Source organism: Megalops cyprinoides, chromosome 3 (assembly GCF_013368585.1).
Source record: "Megalops cyprinoides isolate fMegCyp1 chromosome 3, fMegCyp1.pri, whole genome shotgun sequence".
Lineage (NCBI taxonomy): Eukaryota > Metazoa > Chordata > Actinopteri > Elopiformes > Megalopidae > Megalops > Megalops cyprinoides.
The window spans coordinates 46,349,426-46,374,360 of NC_050585.1; the positions used below are offsets into that span (position 1 = coordinate 46,349,426).

Sequence of the window (24,935 nt, forward strand, 5' to 3'; positions counted from 1 at the left end):
ACTCCATTGTTTGCCACAATATATAAGCATATTAAACACACTACCTTGCTAATATGTTTTCTCCACTTTTGCTGTGTTCTGCACACCCTCCGAACGCCCCTCTCTGTCCCTATGTGTCCCCATGTGTCCCCATGGCCTAATGCCAGTCGATATTCAGCATTCCTCTTGCCACAGAAAAAAAATTGAATTATGCCTGAGAGCGTAGTCCCTTGTAAACCCAATAATGAAAGTGAGGGGAAACTGTAGAAAAGCACTAATCCCAGGGAAGGGTTTATACAGAACCATGGCTCTGATGAGTACAGGTGAGGAAATGCATGATACATGCTTCTCAGCGAGGCAGCTGTCAGCCCTCCATTAGGAGATGCCTGGGATGGCATTGCAACCACAGTACGCCCTCATCACCCAGGTGAGACCATGCTTCCTTAAATATTTAATCTCTTTCATTAAAGGGAATCTACAGTAGAATCTGCAGGGATTCTAATTTAAATCCCGACAACTGCCGCTGCCTTGGTCAGGATGTCAGAATGAGAGTTAGGGCGAACAGGGAACTAATCCAGAAAAAAAGGGGAATGAGAAAAGAAACAACAGGAAGTTCAAAGCAAAGAAAAGAGAACAAGCTCATCTGTTTCGCCACCCCATGGCGAACTGCCTCTCTGTAATGTTGTGTTATTCCTTTGTCAATGAGAGGAATGAGTATGTTTATTAATTGTGGCAGTTGAGATGCAAGGCTGCCTTTGGCTCTTAAGCGGGGAGGTGTGGAGGGGTAGGGGGGCGGGAGGGCTTGTGAGATGCTATTTCCTTTTCAGGCTGGTCTGACCCCAGCTAGAGGAAAAAGTATTCTTCTTTTTTTCTTCCCTCTCTCTCTCTCTCTCTCTCTCTCTCTCTCTCTCTCACTCAGTGAGAAGGGTGTCTGCAAATTACATGCAGACTTTTTGCATCAAGTGTCAGCTCGCAGGAGGAACTTCTCTCTCTCAGTGTGCGCTTTGCAGACTGGGCTGGTGCGCGAAAGGGCTCTTTTTCGATGGATTAAAAGGAGCCGGACTGCGGAGTTTGCGGAAAGCACTGCGGGAATATGGCCCACATGGTGAAAACTCCGCTGAGGAGGTCCTTCAGCGAGCATGTGAAGGACTCCACCAACAAGGCTTGGGATATATTCTGGAAAAGTGCGCGAGAGAAGAGGCTTTCAGGTAAGGGAGAACGTGATGCTGTCTTTCCTTACCAGAGCGTTCGTACACTTCTGTCAGACTGTCACATTCTAAGAGCTAGCTGAGCACTGACTGAAGGCGCTGGAGTTTTGGGTATTGTGTTTACAAGACTGTTATCTGCGGTTATATGAATTCTTTATGAATTACACCATATGAAGGACAGTTTTTGAACTTGCATGCGAAGTTTCCTCAAATTAAACATGTGCAAGCGTGTGCGAGTTTGAATGTCAACTAGAATATTCAAGATTTGTTGAATTTGCAAAGTGTGTGATGCTGCTTAAACCCACAATTATACAGAAAAAAAATCAGTTGCTTGCATTACTAGTATGAATGTATTAATGTTGCATGAATTTTTGGAAATGGTACAGTATGCAACAGGTATTTCTGTTGTTATTACAAAATAAATGTGCAGTCATACATTGCAGACTATCATGTATGAATTCAGATCCAAATTATTCTGTGCATGTGTGCTATCAGAATTCTTTGTCAACTGAATGGCACAAACCATTAGTACAACTCAAGACCAAAGGTTATATTTAAGTGTTTAATCTTTAAAGTGGCATTGATAAAACCATAATTTATCTCAATGGAAGGGTGTTTGTGTAGTTTACAGCAAGAAATATTATCATGTCAAACTCAGCTAACTTACAAAATCCCACTGACAGTTGTGTGAAGACATGAAACCAACCCCCCAATTCCCCTGCCCCCCCCCCCCCCCCCCGCCCCCCCGCCCGTAAACATGTGCATTACATTAATGAGTTTACATGGCAAGATGGCCGAATTCACAGATCCCCAGTATTATGCAATGCTGAATGCTGTAGTGTCCAACTGAACTTCAGGGTTTTGGGGGGGGGGGGGACCAGGAAGTGGCGCTCTGCCAGTTGTAACGGGAAACTGGTGTCCCAGAGCACCAAGGGAACGGAGGGAGTAGTGGGAGAGAGACTGCAGAGTATCTCTCTATCTCTCCCTTTGCTCTCTCTCTCTCTCCCACCCCTTCTCTCTCACTCCCTTCCTCCCTGCCTGCTCTCTCTGTTTCTCCTTTTCTCTCCCTCCCCTTTTCCCTCCCTCTCTCTCTCTCATTCCCTTCTTGCTCTCTCTCTATCTCTCTCTCTCTCTCTCAGGGTCCCACAGGGCACATCTCTCTGGGAGGAGCCACCACTCACCATACATCACAGGCCTGTCCTAATATTTACTCTCAGACCAAAAGCTGTCATAACTCAGGCCAAATATGGTGTTCCACTCAAAGGCTATGGTGCACGGTCACGCTGCGTGCCGCCCAGATGTAGCCTGTAAATGAGTGACGCCTCCTTCGCTGCTCGAATCCAACTCGCGAGATACTATGAAACTGTTTTTATATGCAGTTTGATTACTCCACATCGTAAAGACATTGTAAAAATTTGCACAGCGTGCTTTGCAAGGAACTGTCAGAGAGCGCTCCGTAATGCAGACCTAAGCAGATGTACCAAGACGCATAAAAAGAAATGGCCCCGAAGCGCTTAAAGTAAACATCTGGATACGGGATGGGAGAGGACAAAGTTTTTGGGCACATGCTGATGGATAACGCAGTGAGATCTCTCTGCTTTATCTGTGACTTCCAGCGAGACGCAGGAAGGAAAGCATTGTAGGCCAGGTGAGGGGAGGAAGAGAACTGGACTTTTCAAAGCACGTCTCTCCCCACCTCTACATGCAGAGAAACACTGTGCAGATCGCCCCGGCCGTATCGATGACTGGCTTCAATTTTCCCTCTCCGAGTGCCTGCATTTCAACAACATTACCTCACCTTGGGCACGGGGGCGGCCTGTTCCTCTGTGCCTGTCATTTGCTTAAGTGCGTTTAACTGGAAGACAAATTCTGGGGGGAAAAGGGGGACCGTGGAGCCCTATTCCAAAACGTAGTAGGCCTCACGGTGCAAGATTAGTGAGAAAGCATTACCAGATGTTGCGTTCAAGAACCAGGCTGAAAAAGTAGGAAGTGGAGTCAGATTACAAGATTTTCTTGGCTATCACAACCGTGAAAAAAATATGTGAAAAAAGAAAAATTCAATGACCTATTTAGAAATAGGTTCCCACTCTGTGTTTGAAAGCCATGCATATTTTAAAGCTTAAACTTGCAGAGCTTTTCTGGAGGATTGTTTGATTTCAACGCCCTTGATCTGGAAAATGCATCTTTAAAAAAGTCCTGAAATATGAACAGCTGTCACTAAAATGCACTTTTTTTGTAACCAGTAAGTTAATCATCCCTGCGTGGGCCTACTCAAAAGCATATTTTATATGAGTGTTTATACTGGTGATGGACCATGTTCTGACTTGGACCTGGCTACGCTGAGAGTACATATATTTACACCTGAAACCCCTTTTCTCCACATGACAATGTGTGGTCCAACACTGTACACACTTAATGAAGTTAATTTAGCATGACTGTACACATGTCAGCAGATGGCCAATTGAATTAACTAGTTTCTATTTCAGTTACGTTCTGCCTTCTCAGGAACAACTTACGTAATGTATTGCACTTTTCAGACTATGAGGCAGGGAACAGTTATCATCCTGTTTTTTTTTTTTTTTTTTTTTCCCCATCAGCGCTCCCCATATAAACTTCTTATGCTACCATTATGTTTCATGTGCTCACATGAGCAGCACAGATGGAGTTTTACAGATTAAAAGCCTATACTACATATGTACTCCACACATTCTTCCTAATAGTGGCAAATCAAATTGTTCTAGAAAATTCCCCTACCAACTACGGAAATACATCAGTAGATCAATTGTTCCACTTATTTGTATTTGACACATTTTGACTGCCTGATTATAGGCTGTTTTTTGCTGCTTTGTCTGGTTAAATATGACATCACTGAATTCTCTTAAAGTGTACTGTTCTGTATAAAAGCACTACATCAATTTCAGTAGATGCCTGTGCAAGGTAGAATTATTTTGAACTAACATCTTGCTATTGTCCCCCTGATCATAATAATTTGATCTAAAAATATATAGCTGGTATCAAGTCCAAACACCTCCAAAGTTACCTCTCTTGATGATAGAGAGTTGAGGGTCATGTCTCTATACCAATGACTTTTTTCAAAATTTTCAATCCCGTGAGTGCAGATTGAACAGGGGTTGTGCAGTTTAGCAATGGCCAGCCCATCGACTTGGAATTGCAACAGCAAGATTTGTCAGGAAACTGGGCAAGAAACGCTGAAGAATTGAAAAAACGTGTGAGTGCAGCCAATGCAGTAATTTTCTCAGAATATGATATCAGATATAATCCCTTTGGTGTTTCGATGTTTTTCACAAGACCTCTCCCTGGAATGGCCAGTCGATCATCTCCCAGGCCGATAAGAACAAACAAGGCTCTAAACAGTCTTCTAAACTTTATATCACAACGGTCGCGGTATTTCACATTTCAGTAACGACGGTCATATTATTCCATTTTATTCTAGTACTACTCAGCAGTCTTTTTGTATAGCATCAACTGTATTCGCTACATCATATCATGTCTTTTGTTGAAATCAGCAGCATTGCCATTATTGTATGTAATGCAGGTAGATTGAGAAGCCAGGAACCAGAAGCAGAATCTGTCAATATGTTTGTATAGGATAAAGAAGCAATCATAACATATAACAAAAGCGTGATGCTTATTCCAGTAATAACTGCAAAAACAATACCCCTATTTTGACCAACCTCATATCTTTCATAGGTCCATTATCAAAGCAGGGTTATTTTTTTTTTCCAAATGTTGCTCTGTCATCCAAGGACATTTCTTGGATCTTGGTGTGCAGTACAGGAAAACTGAATCTGCTAAGCATTCATGATGCTTTCAAAGTTTCAGGGCGTATGTAACCAGTGAAATGAACTCCCATAATTGTTAAGTTCACACCGATTCCTCGTCATTAGTTTTCATCAGGCTGGAAAATAAATTAAGTGCATTCAGAAAAGAATCTCAACCTGCCAATAAAATACTGAAAACAAAGGGGATCACTGTTTGTGGTTACAGCTTTACAGCCAGCCCATTTGATCGAAAAAATGAAATTAGTAAAGTCACTGTTGCATGATGAAGACATTTGCATTCTCATAAATGAGCATAGCCTAATCTTTCCATTTATTTCCAGCCAAGGCCCATTACATCAATTATAGTGGAAATTTTAGAGTCTCATCTCTCATATTGTGGAAATTGACCAACTGTGGCTTTCTGAATAATACACACTGACCTTCCGTCAAATGTCATTTTTGTTTCAGTTTGGTTGTGAGAGGGCCTGAAACCTCCACTCCTGCAGGCTAAACGAGAAATGACCACGAGTCCTTCCTCTTTTAATCCACCAAAAACTTTTTACTACACCTAAATGTACACCACTGTAATGTGATCATTAGGTTGAAAGAATAATGAACATTGGAAGTGATATAAGTGGACAAACCTGTTTCGTCTTGGTGAACCTTAACCATACCTCCAAAAAAAAAAAAAAAAAAAAACATTTTACACTTTTATGTGGTACTTCCTGTTGACTGTTGCACCAGCAGACCTTATGACGTGCTTATGAGCTGCTTTGAACATGACTGTAATAAAATCACTACATATATATTTACTTCTGTTCACCTAGCTTCACCATTAATTACAGCAGTCTTTCAGTTCTGCTTAAATTATCCCCAACAATAGCAGTTCCTTGAGTTCACTTAATTTTGCAAGGGCTTAAAAGGATTATGCACGATGTTATGGCCTTATCTCACCCTCTGCCCGGAAGGGCCATTTGCCGTTTTTATCACCTCTGATTATGTGCAAAACCGTCGGCTGTCTGAACCACAGCACAGCTGTCACCCCCCCCCCCCCCCCCCCCCCCCCCCCCACTTACTAAATCAATTTCTTAATCAGCACTTTTGTGGAAAAACCTCTCCACTTCACAGCCCGTATGAAAACGCTTGGCCTGTGAAACAGTCTCCCGTCAGGCCAGTCCAAAGAGCAGTAAATCTACACACTCTCTTGTACAGCGGCTTCTCTTTACTGGAACCTCAGCATCGATTGTGGCACTAGGAGGAAACACGAGGGAGAATGGCGTGGGTGGGTACGGTGTGATTATTTTTCACCGACAGACGCACAACAACGACGGAATTCGTGTTTCTTTTCTTAGGGGTTGAACTGTGCTGACAGTGTGCTGGGGAAGCAGTCCAATAATACTCAGCATTACTGTTATTGGTAGGAGTAGTAGTAGTAGTGCTAGTAGTGTTGTTCTTGTTCATTTTATTTGTAAAGTCCAATAACACATTACGTTATTGTCAGTTAGCAGATGCTCTTATCTGGAGCAACTTAGAGAAGTCATATTTTCTCAGATTATCCCTTTATTCAGCTGAGGTAATTGTGGGCTAAGCACCTTGCCCAAGGGTTCAGTAGCAGTTCCCCAGGGGGAATCAAACCAGCAACCTTTTGGTTACGAGTCCTGCTCCTTCACCATTACGCTACACTGCTGCCCCAACAGTAGAAGAAAACATTGAAAAACAAAGAAAAATATTGAGTAGCACATGATAAACTCACTAGTTAAATATCAATGTGAAGCAAGGGTGTCAAGATGTGTGACAAAAAAATCTTTTATAGAAGATTTAATTAAGCAACCAATACTGCATGCATACAGTGGCAACATTATTTTGTACCAGCCACCTTGGTGAGGCCATGGATACATCAACAGGTCACATCTGAAGTATGTGGACCATGTTGTTTGCTTTGATATCCCATGGACCTGCCCAAGGTGATAGACCGTGCACGCTTTCAATGGCAAAGCAAAGACTGCTCCTGGATTTCATTTCCGAATGTCTGTGTATTTTTCCCATCTGATACATATAAATCAGAATACACAGACACAGATTCAATGATGTGAATCCCCAGGACCAATTACCATGCAGATAGGAGACCAGAATGGTTCACTAATAAGTTATACTTCTACCAATAGCAGATGTCCACTAGATACTGTTAAGGTCTATGGCTTGCTGCGGATTCTCCAAGTGCTGTGAACCCAAAGGCCGATTCATCTTCATGCCATATAAGCTTGGCACTGGTTGATAAAGGACAGATCTGCACTCTCCACCATCCTGACATTCCTCTGCATTAGAACAAATTCTCTGATAAAAGCCTGTCTCCTCTGATGCTGGCTTATCTCTCTCTCTCTCTCTCTCTCTCTTTCTCTCTCTCTCTCTCTCTCTCTCTCTCTCCCCCTCCCTCTCTCTTTCTCTCTCCATTTCAGAGACACATGAAATATCAGCTGAAATATATTAAGAAAAAAACAGCTGCTGTTTCATTAACTTACAATCTTTTGGCCAGCTACCACCAGAAAGAATTTTGACTCACCGGATTCCCGAAAACAAAAAAAAAAAAAAGTGTATTGAATTGTTTAAGTATTTGCATGCAATACAGACTCATTCTGCAGAGCTGCTGTGTTGGTCCATGAAAAATTTCAATGCCACTGCATACAGGACAGTGAAATATGAGTTTTTTTTCACGCCGCTATGCTTTCAGATCACCCAACATGCATTGCAATCAGACATCTCATCCTTAGTGCACATCCCCATGAACAGATTTGTCCAGAGGCAAACAACTCATCCAGTGAAGCCACAGCACAGAAAATGGGGCCAGATAGCTGTTATTGTCTGCTCCTGCAACTGTGTAAACATATGTGTGGGAAAGTTTAAACAGTTTGCTCTTTCATTTTAAAGTTGATGAGGGAGTGTCAAATTACGTGTCAATCAACTCAGCTTCCTCTAAAGCCAGGGCTTTTATTGGCCGGCATCTTGTAATGTCTTAAATTAATTATGACTGAGCCTCGAACACCTGATCTGCTGCCTTTCTGCTTCATTTACCAGTGTGTTCTTAGAGAGCTAAGCAACGAGACCAGTGTTTGCGCAAACTGTGTCTGGTCTGTGTCTCTTCTTGCGTGAGCAAATGTTTATAGATAATCTGTAAGTAGTGATCGCTACCAAATGTGGTCATTAGCAGTGTCTGTTGCTGGAATTGGTTCGACGAAGTTTGGTTTGGTTTTTGTTTGTTTTTTTTTTCCCCTATGCTGTGGTACCTCGGGTGGCTGAATGCAATGGCGCTGTTGTTGTGAGAGTTGTCTGGCCTACTGAGTACCGATGTGCTGTTGGATATTCGGGGCAATGCTGAGTCACCGTGACGCACGTGGAGGGGTGTTCTGGAGTATCTGAAGGGCTCCGATTCCACTGGCGTCAGTGATGTCCGCTAGAAGTAAACCCATTACCGTCATTCAGTTTCCTTTGCATTAAAGGCTGCACGTGCATGATAGGAATGCGGGGCTGCAGTACAGGGGATGCATCAGCATTTTGCAAATCCCTGAGAGTGGATTACTGCCGGAGCAGGAAGTCTGCGGCCTTTCCTCTGTTAGTCTGTTTTCTGTTTGTTTGCCGCATGTGCACGGGCAGAGGAAGTATCCTGGGAACTTCTTCAAAACGAAACGTTCCACTTGAAAACCAGACTAAACAAATGGCAACGTAGGTTTGTCTTTTTTTTCTGTTTCATTCATTCTCTGGGCCATTTTCAAAAGATTGGAGTCATACCATCGAAGGGAGTCATTGAAAAGCGTTCCTGGTCCATTTAGAACAGAATGTTCGTGTTCTCCACCTGTCCTTCTCAGGTGATTTCTCTGTTTCCATTCATTAGCTTGAACTTCCTCCTCCCTCTGGTTTACTATGTGTTTTATATGTGGCCAGTAGCCCAGGGATTGAAATCTGAACATTTTACTCAATTTTGTGTGGAAAAGTCACAAGTTTTCAACTACGGCAGGCAGAATATTGCCAGACAGCAGTTCAGAGTCATTACCATGCAAATGATACAGTCACCCTTCTGCCCAAGTCATTTGAGGCTGATAAATAGCTTCTCTTGTGACTTTTTTTTTTCGCATTTGCGCTGCACCACAATGGAATGAAACACCATTGTCTTGCTGATTTTTAAATGTATGCATTAATCTTTCTCTTCTGTGCAAATACACACATGTACAGTGGAACAGTGAAAGCCTGTGTATTTGTATTCGTGAACAAAATAAATCAGCTCTGCCATGATTCATTCTGTCCAAAGTTGCTGGCAAATAGGATTTTTCCTGCATGTTTTGCTCCAGGATGAATCAATTAATTGAGCTTTACAGCACTTTTGCAATTAATTTCTCTAAAAAAAAACATATCTAAGGCTTTCATCTCTGGTTTGTTGTGGATGTAGTCTGATTATCCAGACAAAACACAGAATTTATCAAATCGGTTAGCGCAAATGCTCCTGTGCGTTTGTGTTTTAAAGCTTTGAATGTTCACACATTCATTAAGCTGCAACAGTTCACACTGGAATCCTGTAATAGTTTTATGAACCAGGTATGGTTGAATAAAGTTTCAAGGTTAGAGGAACTTTATGGGGCACCTGATGGAAGCCCGAAGCCCACTTATGATCACTGTTTTCATTATGGCAAACACGGCCCCCGAGTTGCCTCATTCATCATTATGATACGGAGGAGGCTGAAAAGCAGTCACCAGGCTTGTAAAAGCATTCTGTCTGTACCAGACTGAGGCACAGGCCTGTGAAAATCCAACCTGCACCTCCACAATATGCCATGCCCCCTCCCTTCTCCACCTTTGTAATATCTACACCCTCACCCTTCTCATTCATCACAATACCCCCCCCCAAACTCCCCTCTGTCCTTCTTAACCATCATAAAATGCACGCCCCCCCTCCTTTCTCCATCTCAAGAGTATCTACACCATCTCCCTGCTCCATATTCACAATATCTGCACCCCTTCCTTCCAAAATCATTATAAAATCTATACCCCCTCCCTTCCCACATCTCAATAAAATCTACACCATTTCCCCTTTCCATACGCAATGTCATCCGCCCCTTTTTCCTCACAATATCTATTGAGTATACCCACTTTTTCCATATTTTTTCAATATATTCATGCATCCAGCGTCTCTCCTCAGAATATACCCTTCTCATGTCCACAATATCTTCCCTCCTTCCAACATCTCCACAGTTTTACAGTGTCCCTGCTGCTGGTGCATGGTAGTTATTATGTTTTAGTTCTAATAGCAAGGGAAGCAAGTTAGTGCTGATGGGTTTTTTGCAAGAGTAAATTGTATGTATACAGTATATTTATTGTGGAATTGTGTTGGGTGAATGGGCTCGCTGGGTGTGTAGAGAGCTCAGGTTATGGCTTGTGGGTAATTGTGAACTGACAGGAGGTAGGACCTTATCCTAAGAGACGTAATGAGCTCCATTTCAGATTTGTGCACAATAACTTGTTACAATAATCTACATGTATGGGAAACTGTACAAAATGGAGAGAGCTGAAAGTTTGTAGTTTAACTAGCAGCAGTAGCTTACTGTGATTGCTTTCCTGGCTGTACAGTCTGTGGAGTAGGTATATTTACATTGCGTTTCTCAAAATAATAATATGTTGCTTTCTTTAAATGGCAAACCACATGAATCTGCTCATTCTCTTAGTCCCTGCAGGACAGGTAAAATGCATTATACTATATCACTATCAGTGACTTCACCACAATTGTCTTCTTACTCAATGTTCCATTACTGTATACTGTAGGTAATAGGTACAATTACACAAAAAGGTCAACAAAGGTTAGCCAGCTATAAAGTAGGGTAGTTTTAATGGCATTTTTTATGACATTAATTTTGCATCACTTGAACTTTAAAAATTTCAGATGTTTGACTTTGCTATTGTTAGTTATAATCAATAGCAGAATGGTGGTTGAGTGTTGCTGTCTTGAGCTGGAAAATGATCACCATTAGTCACTCATTCCTGGCAAAAAGCACAAGGGAGTGGAGTTACTGGACTTTGTCTCGAAAGATTCACTCTCAAGCAACAGCAACACATGTAAATGAATCTGAAGAGGAGACATCATGGACCAGCTGCTTCAGCTTCAAAATATCTATATCCCTCCCCACCATCTTCACAATGACCCCATGCCTTACCTTCCGTTCAAGTTTGGAGTATCCATTTACAAGCAGGAGTGGTGGCCTCTATAATAACTTTATGAAAGTTCATAAATATTTAATATGTCATTTAATGGCCGATGAAACCACAGCCAATATTGCCAACATGGAAAATGTGCAGGCATGAACAGTTAAATACTCCATCGGCCCTTACAGTGTTCATGCCTGGTGAATGGCTGGAGCATTCAATTGCTTCAAATATAATTTCCAGGGCTCTGCTAACAGTGAAACCACAGAAGCCGGCATTAAGGTTGGTAATGTAGGCCTATCTGAATGTGCCTTTGGTAAACTCCTGCTGTCCAGTAAACTCCTGCTGGATTCGTATTAATTAAGATCTACTTATCACTGAAATGATCTTTAAAGAATGGCTAAATGCCAAGATTCATTATTAATAAGATTTTTCCCACATTATATATTTATTAGGTGATGATGCAGTTACAATTATATGGAGCATATGGCTGCAGAGACAAAAAGTACTGTACAATAAAGTAGAACTGAATTGTATTTTAATGTATTGCACTATGTCAATACACCTTTAAATGTCACACATATTTGCCTGTCTGTATTAGTAATCAATTCTAACCCAGCTATGACCTTTACCTTTAAGTTTGCCTACTGCTTTTTTTTCTGCGGTGGCAGAGTTATTTCCTGTTCGGCCCCTTTCTCCTTATTGCTTTTCAGTCAGCTGTTTTCTGTACACACTTCAGTCCCTTGACCTGCTTATCCAGCAGTATTTGGACCTCATCTGACCCAAAAGTAAAGTGTTTTGTGCTGAACTGAATCCATCACGTCAAGGCGGAGGCCTCTTATCGTGAGGAGAAGATGCGTTCATAAAACCAGGCGGGCAGAGGAACACAGAAGGTATCGCGTTCTGGATAACAAAACACACAACAATTGGAGCCTTGATTTCCAGATAAGCCTGCAGGGAGCCGCTGGTCATAAATAATAGCATTCGGTCGACTTGAAAGGATGCGTGTAAATGCGATAACAAGCGTGAGACAGTAACGGGCCACGTCGGACCCTCTAAAACACGACTGAAGCCACATAAGTGTGACTTCGGAACACTCTGGATAGTTTCAAAGGATTTATAAGGTTCCGCGAGGTGAAGTCCTCTAGATTCCTCCATCTGGTGCTCAAGTGAAATTGATCCCAAGCTTGTCTGTATCTCAGCTAAATCGATTGAGAGAATGAGGAAGGGCGAGAGACAGCAAGAGAAGGAGAGAGAGAGAGAGAGAGAGATTGGCTTTTTACCAAATCATCACACAGCTGATTATATTTACACCCTATACACTCTAATACAAAAGTATGTTAACCAGAATAAGAAAAAAATGCTTGCCTTATTGATTTTCACACAGCATTTGATTCAATTTTCCGTTTTGGCCTGTTTCACAAACTTATTGAAAGTGGCGCAGGCTAAAGCATAATTGAATCAATGTACAGAGGAAATAAGTACAGCATCTAGGCTGGCAATATAAAAATAGATTTCTGCATGCCGGGGCATGGAGTGAGACACAGCTACATCTTGAGTCCAACGCAGTTCAACATCTACATCAATGAGTCGGCCACATTTTTTTTTTTTTTTTTTTGGAACATTCATCAGTTTGTAGTCTCTCTCTGCTGTACACGATAAGGAGAGAACATTTCTTCTCTATGCAAATGACTTGTTTCTGCTGTTGCCCACAGAGCAAGTGCTGCTGCAGAATCTGGCTCTGTAAGAGCAGTACTGCCAGACATGGGCCCCTGGCAGTAAGCATGAAAAAGAGAAAAAGTAATGATTTTCCCCTCTAAAAGATTAGAAATTCAAGGAAATAAATACAATTTCACCACAGATACAAATGTAATCAAAAAATTTTCATCAGTAAATTTCATACTGGCAGTAAATGAACTACAAAGACACTAAAAAGAGTACATTTTTACAATAAGCAAAACTCTACACTGATTCTGAATCAAAATTTGCCTCAAAATATTTTTGTTTGTGATTGCTCTACAGCAGAATAGCACTACAACAAGATTTTGCTGAATGGAGCACAGACACGCCTGCATGCAGAGGTCTATAAAATAGTCTAGAAGTAAAGAAGGAAAGTGAACGTTGTATAAAGGGTACAGGCCAGTTAATATCCATTATTAATGAGGATGGAAAAAGGCAATTACACGTTGGCAGCATTCAAACAATGAGCAACCCTGACTTATGTTACCACAAGTCCATTTACAGTGTCAAGAGCTGAGTCCAAAATAGAGTTCCCTCAATCATATGGTTCACTGGAGTACTCACCCATGTAATACCAAGCAAACTCAGACTGCCATCATGCCATCACAAACAATTAGAATGAACTAAGTCATAAAATAAAACGCTCAGAATGACGTTACTTGTTATGACATGCACACACACACACACACACTAAAGCACAGAGACAACTTGAGTGATATTGAATCCTAGAAAGAAAGTGCAGCATGGCTGTAAAAAAGAAAAACTAAAAGAACTTGGGAAAAATAGAGATTCACTGAGCACAACCTGACCAAGTAGACTGGCTGACACAAGCACACCTGCTTGTCCAAAGAAATGGAGACAGAACTGTATTTCCTAATTACAGTCACATAAGGGAAATCGTTTTTCTTCCAAATCAAATTGCCTGTCCCAAATTTTACTGACCCTCTCAACACCGAGTCACTATATTCTATATGGAAGAGAGGAGCTGTGTAAAACCCGCAGGGAAATGCATGGCCACCTGCCAAAACCTGAGGACCACTGAAGCACATTCCTAATAAAGCAAATGAAATACATATTTACTGTAAGGAGGTAATTACACATGAAATACCTTCGATGATGTTAATACTGGTAGTTGTGTTGCCATTCAAATCTCTTGTTAGTCAGATTGTTCTTATCTGTCTTTGCTTCTAAAATATTGATACCTTTGTAACCTTTGGCAACATGCAGTATACAGTAATACAATTTATGTCAGATATGGCATTTTTTCATTTGAATTGGATAGAACTGAATTGAGTTTAACTGAATTTAACTGAGAATGAGGTAAAGAGAGGAACAGACAGAAAAATAGGGACACAGAGTGCTTCAGGGAGGCGATTCACCAACACAACTACAGTGCACTGTATTTATAACAACTGCTGATATAAGAATCAACCATAGTGATTAAAAACTGTGGGACAGAATCATTACTATACTAATGCTGTTTAAATAGTCTATTTATAAGAATCAAGCAATCCTACTTACACGAATCATTATGGGATTCACTCACGACGCAATACAATACAATACTCAATCAAACGCAATGGCGTATAACAGGAAATGAAAAGAATCTGCATACTGTGAGTCCCTAATCACTGTAGCATGTAAATATTTTGAGATGATGTTCAGTTCAGCTAGGTGCCTGAATGCATCATGCACTGCAGGAAGAAAAAAGCACTGTCTCCTGATGAAATACAACTACTTGAGTCTTATGAAGTCCTCTGAGGACCACCAAAAGTGACTGAGTATTCCACGGTTAACACGGTCTAAGATTCTAAAAGACAGGAGAAGCATCACAAAGAATGAAAGATGCAGAAAGCGTCTATGGTTGAAGCGGTGTGGTTATTGTTTGAAACATTTAATTAAAGACATTGACTGTGCAAGTCATAGTATATTCAATTTATGCTATACTATTATTTATTTCATATATTTTATGTTATTAATGAAGGTCATTTCTCACTTAAGAGAAAAACATTGTTTAATACATATATGTCCATTTCATCCTATCATTTTAAAATTGTCGGTTTTAAGAATCAATCGCTTGTTATAAAAAAATGAGCCAGGACAGATGTGATTCTTATAAGATGGACTGTAAATCCAACAGACTTTTCCACTGTAATCTGGTGTCTCTGGTTGAGAGGCAGCCATTTTTTAAGTTCACTGATGAACTTCACTGAGGCACCTAAACATGACCTTGGGGACACTGTGTGGCACCTAGTCACATGGGATCTTTCTATAAATGGCACATTGTCAGTAACTGGGACCCACCTCTGTCTGCGGAGGGCACACACACATACTTTATCATGATAATTCAAAATGGCTCAGTGCCTGCAGCAGGTATGCGGTCTTGGTTACGCTGTATAAGTGTATAGCACTGCAGTTTCTTCAGTGGCCAAACGCCATCATGGCAGCTCTGTGTGGTGCAGTTCCTGCTGTGGGCACACAGCCACTTAGATAGGCCTATAAAGCTCAAGCTTTGCTCATTACAGGATGGTCTGTGTCATAAATCAGCACACCGAGTCTCTGCACACCCTGCCACTCTCTGTGAATTTCAACTGCACACGCAACACACGAACACACACACACACACTCACACACTACACACGCGTAAGCACATGCATGCTACACAGAAATACACAAGCACACATACATACTCTTTCTCTCACCCACACACACACACACATGCACACAGAAGCCCGCAAGAAAGCCAGTATAAACAAACATGCATGCATGCACACACACACACGGGCACACACTCCCACAGCCTCTGATCATATTTCAGACGCAGTCGAGTGTGCTGAACAGAGTAGATGAGTTCTTCATGGGGCTGCATCTGTTCACTGGGAAACTATCTGACAACTTAATACCCACCTGGGATCGAAAGAACATTAGCAATTAAAAATACAGTTTTGAGGTCGAAGCACTCAGCTGTGGTTCTCGACTTCTGTAACACATGAGGGTTTTCCCCTTCCTTCAGCGAGCCCTCCCAGAGAAACATTTAGCCATGTCACTGCTGTCTGAGCAAGAAAATGAAACAAGCAGTGCTGTATAATTTATCTACACAGACTCATTAACCTCTGCTTTGGTTATTTGCCGCTAACCTCCTCCGCAGACAGTTCTATGGTAATTTTCTGTACGTGTTTACACACTTTTGCCTTTTTTCTTTTTACAAGTTAGTTGAAGGAACATGCACGCTAACAGCAACATGCACCCGTGTTTTAATTAAATCCTTCCATCTGTATTCAATAACTATTGCATCATTTTTATAAGGGGTTGTACCGAAAACTGCACTGTTTTACGAAAACCAATTTTGCACCCGTGACTGAGATATTTCAAAACCTCTTGTGACCACTAGGTGTCATGTTAGTTATGAAGTCATTCTGTGTCGAATAAGAAAAAAAAAACACTAATTTCTTTAGCCATGAAGCTGGTTGCTTCAGTAAACAGCTTTGATCATTAAACATATGCATATCCATAATAAACATCAGTTTTAATTTCTGAGACATAACACAAATTGCTGTTTTGAATGCCTGTGATGTTATATTCTGTCCGACATCGACTGGATATAGAATGTTATGTTGACAGGAAAGCAAAACAAAGCTGTCGTGTGAATCTATGTCAGCCTTGACTTGACAGATTGAGAATGATTAAAGATATTGCACACAGCTTGCTCTATTTTGAGCATGCAAAGGAGTTGTGCTTTTTTTGGTGCATTCCCTTTTTTCAGTTGATAAAAGCAGGCTGTGGCATCTGCTACAGCATCTTACCAGCAAACTGGTGCAAAATGGCTCACCCGCATTAACTGATTAAAGGGAATCTGGCTGTGTCTAATTCCCATACACCACACTGCAGTGTATACTGTGACCTATTGTGGAGACCAAGGAAGTCTGTGACAGGCCATTGCTGAGAATGTATATTACACTCATTAATGACATCCATTGCTTGCAGGACGTCATCTTGGCACATGTCACCTCCTCCGTTGATGAATGGCCTCCATACCAGTGACATTTTCTGGCAGAAATTGCAAGGCAAGACAGTTGGGACCAAGCCACTTTGGAGGCACCTACGCTTTTTTTTTGCTCGACTTATCCTCTGTTTGTGCACACAGTTGGTCTTTAATGTCATGATCTTTAGCATGCAATGATTTTCAATAAAAAAGATGCTATGACATTTTCATCAAAACCTCCCCTTGCGCGTCGACAGAACCCCCCTCTGGGAAAGTGGAGACGAGTATTGGCATATTTTTTTTTTCTGCACAACTCTCTGTCATCACATCAGTTCATTCTGTGCTTAATGATGGCTGCTGCAATCTTTAAAGCACCTTTTTCTTATTCACCCCACTGAAACATTGTGAAAATCCATAACAGTTCTTTGGATACCAGCCACCAGCTCCCAGCTCCTGTCTGGTTAAGGGCCTCCGTGTGCTTTTGGGGCTGTTTTCCCACCATACTGTGTAAAAAAAAAAAAATCACACATTGCAGCCTCTGTCCCAGAAAAGCCTTTACTGTACCACAGCTACCCTAAGGGTCTGTTGTGCAGTGTCAGTGCTTCCTGTGTGTCTAGTCAGAGATATCTAGGGTGAGAGAGTGAGCCACTGCTCCTTCTTCAAAGGGTGCTCTGGTTTTACAGATGGGGGTGCATGGGTTAGATCCTCATTGCTGTGTGGTGTCTCGTTATTTGTGCCTTGTCTCTCTCCAGTACCCAGCTTCCACTGCAGGACTAAGCTGGTTACTTTAGCTCCATTTTTCCATGGTCTTCCATAATGTTTCTTTTCATATTGACCTTTTGCCGCTCAGTCCGCTAGCTTTAATCATGCCGGCCTACATGTTGTACAAGGAAGCCGTGGGCAGTGTCAGGAATGCTGCATAGACTACATTGCCTCACAGTTACAATTGGCGTTAAAAACTGTCAGGAGGTAAACATGGAGAGAGATAAAGGGAGCGTGCTGCCATCACTGTGTAGAAGTCATTTGGAAAACCTCAGCCTTGGAACTGCAGACGCGGGCCTGGACTTTGTCTCAGTCTGGGCGCACACCGGCAGTCAGTGTGACGTCGCACGCCATGGCTCTGGGCGCGGTTAACGCAATGGAAAAGCCACCACGCTGTGCTGAGTCAGGCGGCTCCGGGTTCTGCGTGCGCGCAAACCCGGTTTCAGCTATGCGGTGGAAGAGGTGCACAGGGAACCTGTGCCATTTGCAGTCCGGCCAGCAGCACGCCAGCTGTCGCTGCCCCGGGTCGCGGCAGACACCTTGGCAACCAGAGCACCGCGTTGGGCTGGCCGAGAGGAAATGTGATATGCCGCGCTTATCGTGTAATTCTTTTGTAAGCCATATGGTATTTAGGAGCATCAGTAATGAGCGCAGTAGGGATGTGGAGGCATCGGAATCTGCGGCCACAGCTGAGCATTTCGCCGCTGTTTCCAATTCAAGACCTGAGACTACATGGCCTGCGGTTATCATCACCTTCATCTCTGCCTGTGTCAGTCAAAGGCCTGCCTGTACATAGCTAGCTTCATGAACTTTTCTGCATATAATAGAATATACCACAAAAAATCTGAAATTTCTCACAGTCACCTTTTGAGGTGGGAGATACCACATAAGAGAAGGTATAATTGATTATTGTTTTATTCTCCTTAAACAAGATGAAAGACCTTCTTCTGGTTAGTGGGAATAATATGAGGTTTGTTCCCCATGTGATATTTTGAGGTTCAGCTTATAAATAAAATTTAACCAGGTGTGGACCTCACCTACAGATGATACCTGTTGGGGCAATTATTTCAAGCTGATGCCGTATGGTTATAGGACAATGGAATACGAATAATACATGTGGAGAAACTGCCTGGTCTTGGCATGCCTGTGCGGTGTTGTGCGGAGCTGAATAATGACGCTAGCATCTGAGGGTGGGAAAGCTTGGTCGCGTTTGGCACGGAGTCTCAGACAGATGGGAAGATTAGCTGGCCTGCAGGAATGGCAATCCCCATTTTTTTAAACCTTGAAGGTGTAAGGAGGAGGAAGGAGATGAGGAGAGATGCAGAGATTGTGGCATAGGGTATGGTCCTTTCTACTAAAATGTAGTGACAGTATAGCTAAGTATAGCCAACTCCTCACATGTGTAGAAATGTTAGCATGACAGAGAGGTTATGATAATACCTCAATGCTTGTCCCAGTGTCCCCCTTCGATTGGTTACATCACTGCTCACTATTTCAGCTCCATGTTTGATATATTTGATTGCTTTGTACCGAGACATTTTGTTCCTGGCTGGAAAGTATGACAGAGCAGCCTAAACTCAGGGAAATTACCTCTTCTCTTTATGTATTGATTGTCACTAAAAAAGGAGCCGACTCATTTTATAACAGCAAGGATAGCGCGCTACTATGTTTGTATGATACCAGGTAATCCCCTCAAAAATGAATTTCGCGAACTGCTGTCATTACCTGAAACATGTCAGGTCACGCCAACACACCGCTGAAGTTTTAGCTAATGCATATGGAATAGATGACAAAGGTGTAGGTTGAAGAGAACCCCTAACTCTGTATCGAGCCAATTACAGCACAAAGTGTTCAAGATTTAATGGAATGCGGTAGCATTTATTGAAAATTGGTAGTTTACGCATGGCTCAATATTAACATTTCAGAACTGGTTTCTGACTTATCTAATAACTAAAAGATGTCATTTGTCCCGAATATCAGTCATTTACCCTAACAAATATTTATTCGGCCCATAACAAGAGAGCTGTTAGTGGCTCTTGTCAAAAGCACACTTTGTAAAACCCTCAGACTGAAGAGTCATTAAGGAAGAAAAAGGTTGTTATTAAAATGAGACCCACTTTTCTGTCAATGAAGAATTAAACGCGCTGAAGGTTGGTTGCAAGGACAATCGAAATTGGTTGAATTTCAGATTCACTCTTGACATCCTTCCCTCTCCCTCACTCAACCCTGTCTCTCTCTTCCTTTCTTCTGCTTCATCTTCATCCCAATCTCTCCTTCTTTCTTTCTTGTAACAACTTCACTTTGGGACTAAACAGGAAAGAACCCGCATAGAACACTAAAGACATGATGAAGCTGATTAGATAGGGGGATTTCCTATGGAGACGCTGGACCATAAAAGGCCATTTTAAAGAAAAGACTGTGGATTTTTTTGTGTGTAATCAGGGCTTCCTGTAAACGTGCCATTGACTGAGTAACACTTCCTCATAAAATAACTGCACATCCACTGAGGGAATGATAGACTTATGGCCATATTCAACACATGGCTGTTTTGAATACATTTTGAATAAATAACTGCAGGTGGAAACGCATGGAACAGTAGATGATACAGATGAATAATATTATTATGCCTGTTACTATGCAGAAAGCAAAATTTGCAACGTTAAACAGTTGTGCTTTTTACAGGGTCATTTAACTTAATAACCTATGGCAAGTTGTTTCCGTATTTACATACTGATTTAAAGCAGATTGAGTCACAGCAGGGGATATTAATTAGGTCCAACTGTACTTTTTGTTATGATAGTGAAAATAAACAGCTTGCTATTAAAACATATTATTTTACAGTTTACATATGTTGAATAAGAAAATCTGCCTTTTAAATATAGACTTAACATGTAAAAACATTCTCACAACTGATGAATGTTTGTGTATTTGTTCATTTTGGTTCTATCATCTTGTGTATGAATATGTAAAAAATTTTGATCGTAGGATTAATTATGTGATTGGTGACTTTCATGTGGGAGTTTCATGGAAAGGATGTTTTCTTCTTTTACATGTTAATACATAAGGATTATATTGAGGGTTCCAGAGCAGCTGCATGAAGCTGAAGCAGTGTGTGATAAATACACTAACAGCTGCAATATCCAGCTACAATCACTGACACAGGTTCTCCTGTAGGTGGAGGAGCTTATCCCTATATAGGACCTTTGTGGTTAATCATTTGTATACATTGCTGTACACATTACATTATTGGCATTTAGCAGTCGCTCTAATCCAGAGTGACTTACCTTACCAGATTTTGTTTTTGTTTTTTTTGTTTGTTTTTTTTTTTTACAATGTTATCCATTTATACAGCTGGATATTTACTGAGGCAATTGTTGGTTAAGTAACTTGCCCAAGGGTACAGCAGCAGTGCCACAGAGGGGAATCAAACCCTGGTTACAAACACTCGGTTACAAGTCCTGCTTCTGAACCACTGTACTACACTGCCGCTCCACACAGCTGGAGATGTCCCAGCATTTCTATATTTCAGACTCCTTATGTTTGCAGTTTGTTCTGTCAGCTAACAGACAACAATTCTCTCACGTTATTTGTATTCCTTGTTGTGTTTCAGCACAGAATGAAAAGATATTAATAAAAAATATATTAATAAAAGTTCAACTGTCCAACTATACATCAGTCAGAGAGAGTGCTCTCTCTGTCTGTGCACCTTTGGTAAAAAAAAAAAAAATAAAAAACAGTGAACGGTGGGACCAGCTCTGACAAGCATCCACAGCGCTGCCTCCATGGCCTGAAGGATTGTCTCATTGCTTGTGTGCTCATAAACCTTCCATTGCCAGAAGGAAAAAAAATCTCCTCTGCTGGGTTCAGAGGCAGAGAGGATGGTGAGAGGAATACCACTGAGAGGCCCGCATTTAGCCTGAAGCCATTCGTGGACCAGGGCCGAGAGATGGCGGCTCACATTGTCCCAGACAACAACACAGACTGTCAGCTCTGGCCCCTCCAGCTTTGTCTCTTGTGAGGGATAATCTTTTCATACAGTCTATCATGAAATGGCAACAGGTGTGTTGTACTGTAGGGGCCTAACTTGGCATTATGAACTACAGCTCCATTTTAGGAAATGGCAGTTTGCGCTTCGTTCTTTCCATGTTGACCCACCTTTGACACAATACTGATGAGATTTTGTCCTCATATGCTTTTTTTGGTCAAATGAACTGCATCTACATACATTTATTTGTGTGCATGGATGGATCAAGCTTCAATATCATCTGAAAAAAACAGTATATGATATTACAATTACAGACAAATCAGTATGATCACTTTATTGTAATCAGCACACTAGTTTGTGTTTGTAGTAGGTTACAGTATATACCCACCCGAAATGTGAGTGAAGTGGTTTATTAAAGAATGTTTTTCTTTATACTGAAATACAGGTGAAAGAAATATTTATTTATATATATTTATTTATGTTTGACAGGAAAATCTCTGGTCTTGATCTTTGTGACCACAGTTTCCCTTGCTGTGTAAAAAAAAAAAAAAAAAAAAAAACAATTTAGAGAAACTGTGATGTTACATCGACCTTAAACACCCTCTGAATGTCATGATTGGGCGTGCTTTATCATGCGCTTGTCCAGGGGAATGTTATGAGGCAGTGCTGTGAGGAGTACATGGACTCCCATTCTCTCTTCATGGTCTCGGCGCACAGTTGGTCTCCTGCTGGCCGGCGCTGTAATGGCTGACTGCTGCCTGGGAAGCGCCCAGCAGGGGAGCTCCACAGATGTTGCAAGGCTCATTGAAAAGCAAATGAAGAGAAAGGGAGGGAGCCCGTGCAAGGCAGGCGCGGAGCGTACGCAGCCACCCCATTCTGAGAGATGCATCTGTGTGTGTGTGTCTGTGTGCCTGTGTGGGTGTGCGTGTGTGTGTGTGTGTGCGTGTGTGTGTGCGTGTGTGTGTGTGTGTGTGTGTGTGTGTGTGTGTGTGTGTGTGTGTGTGTGTGTGTGGGGTGGGGGGTGGGGGGGGGGGCGTTTTTGTGAGTATATGAAAGGTTGCTGCAAGGTTGTATGGAGAAAAGTCTGTGTCTTCATCTGTGTGTGTGTGTGTGTGTGTGTGTGTGTGTGTGTGTGTGTGTGTGTGTGTGGTGGGGGTATATATATGCGCATGTAGGTGTGTGTGCCTGTGTGTGAATTTGTGTGAGTATATGAGAGGTTGCTACAAGGTTGTATGGAGAAAAGTTTGTGTCTCCATCTGTGTGTGTGTGTGTGTGTGTGTGTGTGTGTGGTGGGGGTATACATATAGATTTGCGTGTATGTGGGTGGGTGTATGTGTGTGTGTCTGTGCTTGTGTGTGTATTTGTGTGAGTATATGAGAGGTTGCTGCAAGATTGTATGTAGAAAAGTCTGTGTCACCATGTGTTTGTGGAGTGGGTATATATATATATATATATATATATATATATATATATATATATATATATATATATATATATATATATATATATATATATATATATATATATATATATATATATATATATATATATATATATATATGTGTGTGTGTGTTTGTGTATGTGTGTGTGTGTGTGTGTGTGTGTGTATGCATGTTCATGTGTGTCCCTGGCATTGAAGAGGGGAGATTAGGTAGAGCCAGCTATAAGCTGTTTGCATACCGAGTTCTCAGTCTCTGTACTCTGGCTCTAGGTGGTGTGCATTGAGCAGCTGGCATTAAAAGGAGAGAGGAGAGACAAACACCCCTCTGTAGTTCTTTTCTCTTTGTGTTTTTATGGGTTGCCTTTTTGAGCTGAGGGCTTCCTTAATCACTGTCATTTCAGTATTGTTGCTTCTTCATACTAATTACTCCTAGATTGAAAGTGTAATATCTGATCCATTGCAAATATAAGAGGGGCCTGTTTTTTAGGCATTTACTGAGGAAAAACAGATGTGCACTGATTCTGACTTCAAGATACACCTGCATGTGGGTTCGTTCACTTGTGAAACCACGTGTCAGAGGTGCAAAACGTGCAGCGTGAACAAAAGAGTGCTAAATGTGGGGTAGAAACAGTCACTAAAGCCCTCTGCTCTCCAAAAATAACATCACATCTGCTCTGCATACTTTGAGTATGATTCATTCACAGTGCGCAGCAAATTGGCCTTAACTTTCAATGAGAAGTGTTGCTTGTGGTTGCAGCCATATAATCTTCATTATATTTCAAACGGAAATAAACAAAACAATTTGCGTAAGTAAGTAACTAGCCAAAGTAGCACCGCTCTAAATGTGTTATTGGAAGTTGAAGGCAAACCTCCCCCCCCCCCCCACCCCCTCAGATTGAGTCATTGAAGAAATCATAAAGTATTAGCCGTTGGATTTGAGGGCTTTGAATGCATCAGCCATATCAATCAAAACAAATGAATTTAGACCCAATCTTTTCAGCTGCTTTAATCCTATGGTAAACACCGACAAAGGGCATCTGATTGTTGGGGCCACATGCTCCTCACTCCGTGGCTTCTGACATTTCTTCCAGTGGACAACAGGCTAAAAGGATTAGTGCCACTATTCCCGTCCCTGTCCCCAGACTGACGTCGGGCTCATGTGATCCTCCAACAGGGGGACAATTCAAACGCCACTGGGGGCCATGGTGACCTTTAAACACACATCCAGGTTTTCCACTCGTCCATGTGTGGCGGAAGGTACACAGCTAATCCAGCGCAACCGGGTCCAAAAGCAGCGGGTTTCTGTTTAGTCTCCCATTACGCTGCCTGTCCAAAATAATAAGCATAATCACCAACCGGCACGAGTGGGACCATTCATTTATCAAACTCACATCCGCTGTTTTTATCTGCTTCAAACTGACATGCAGATTTATTTCTGCAGAGCTATATATCTTTAATAAAAACATATTACAATAATTTGCTTTCTTTCTAACCCATTTTTCTTTTTTTCATTTTTCCTTAGACTCAAGATTGTTATGCTAGGGAGGTATTTCCTCCATTAATAAAATTAAAATCATCATTTCAGTTCAAGAAAAAAGAAGGTTATTAAAAATGATCCTATAGATTCATTTTTGAAAAAAAAATGAATTATAATGAGATAAAGTAGTAATACAGGCAATTTGAGCAAGGAAGGTCTGTGCCTTGGCACAAACAGAGACAACCTCAGAAATTGCTATATTATATCAATTCCATAAACTTTAATTGGATAGTCCACTTATAAAAATTGTAAATAAACAGTTTAGTTGCCAGAAATAAAGCCTGCCATCAATATCAAAGTGCTCTTTTAAAGCTGCCCTCTAGATTTACTGTGCAC

The 24,935-nt window shown here is 41.5% G+C and overlaps 1 protein-coding gene across 1 annotated transcript in view; it reads left to right on the forward strand.

The window, feature by feature from the left end:
• Positions 1-1,062: 1,062 nt before the first annotated feature.
• The window catches only part of si:dkeyp-23e4.3 (rho GTPase-activating protein 7), a 43,887-nt gene continuing 20,014 nt past the window's right edge, over positions 1,063-24,935 (forward strand). Inside the window, exon 1 of the mRNA XM_036524905.1 lies at positions 1,063-1,187. Within this exon, the coding sequence (XP_036380798.1) occupies positions 1,073-1,187 (115 nt within the window). The 5' untranslated portion in view covers positions 1,063-1,072. The remainder of the gene's footprint in view (positions 1,188-24,935) is intronic.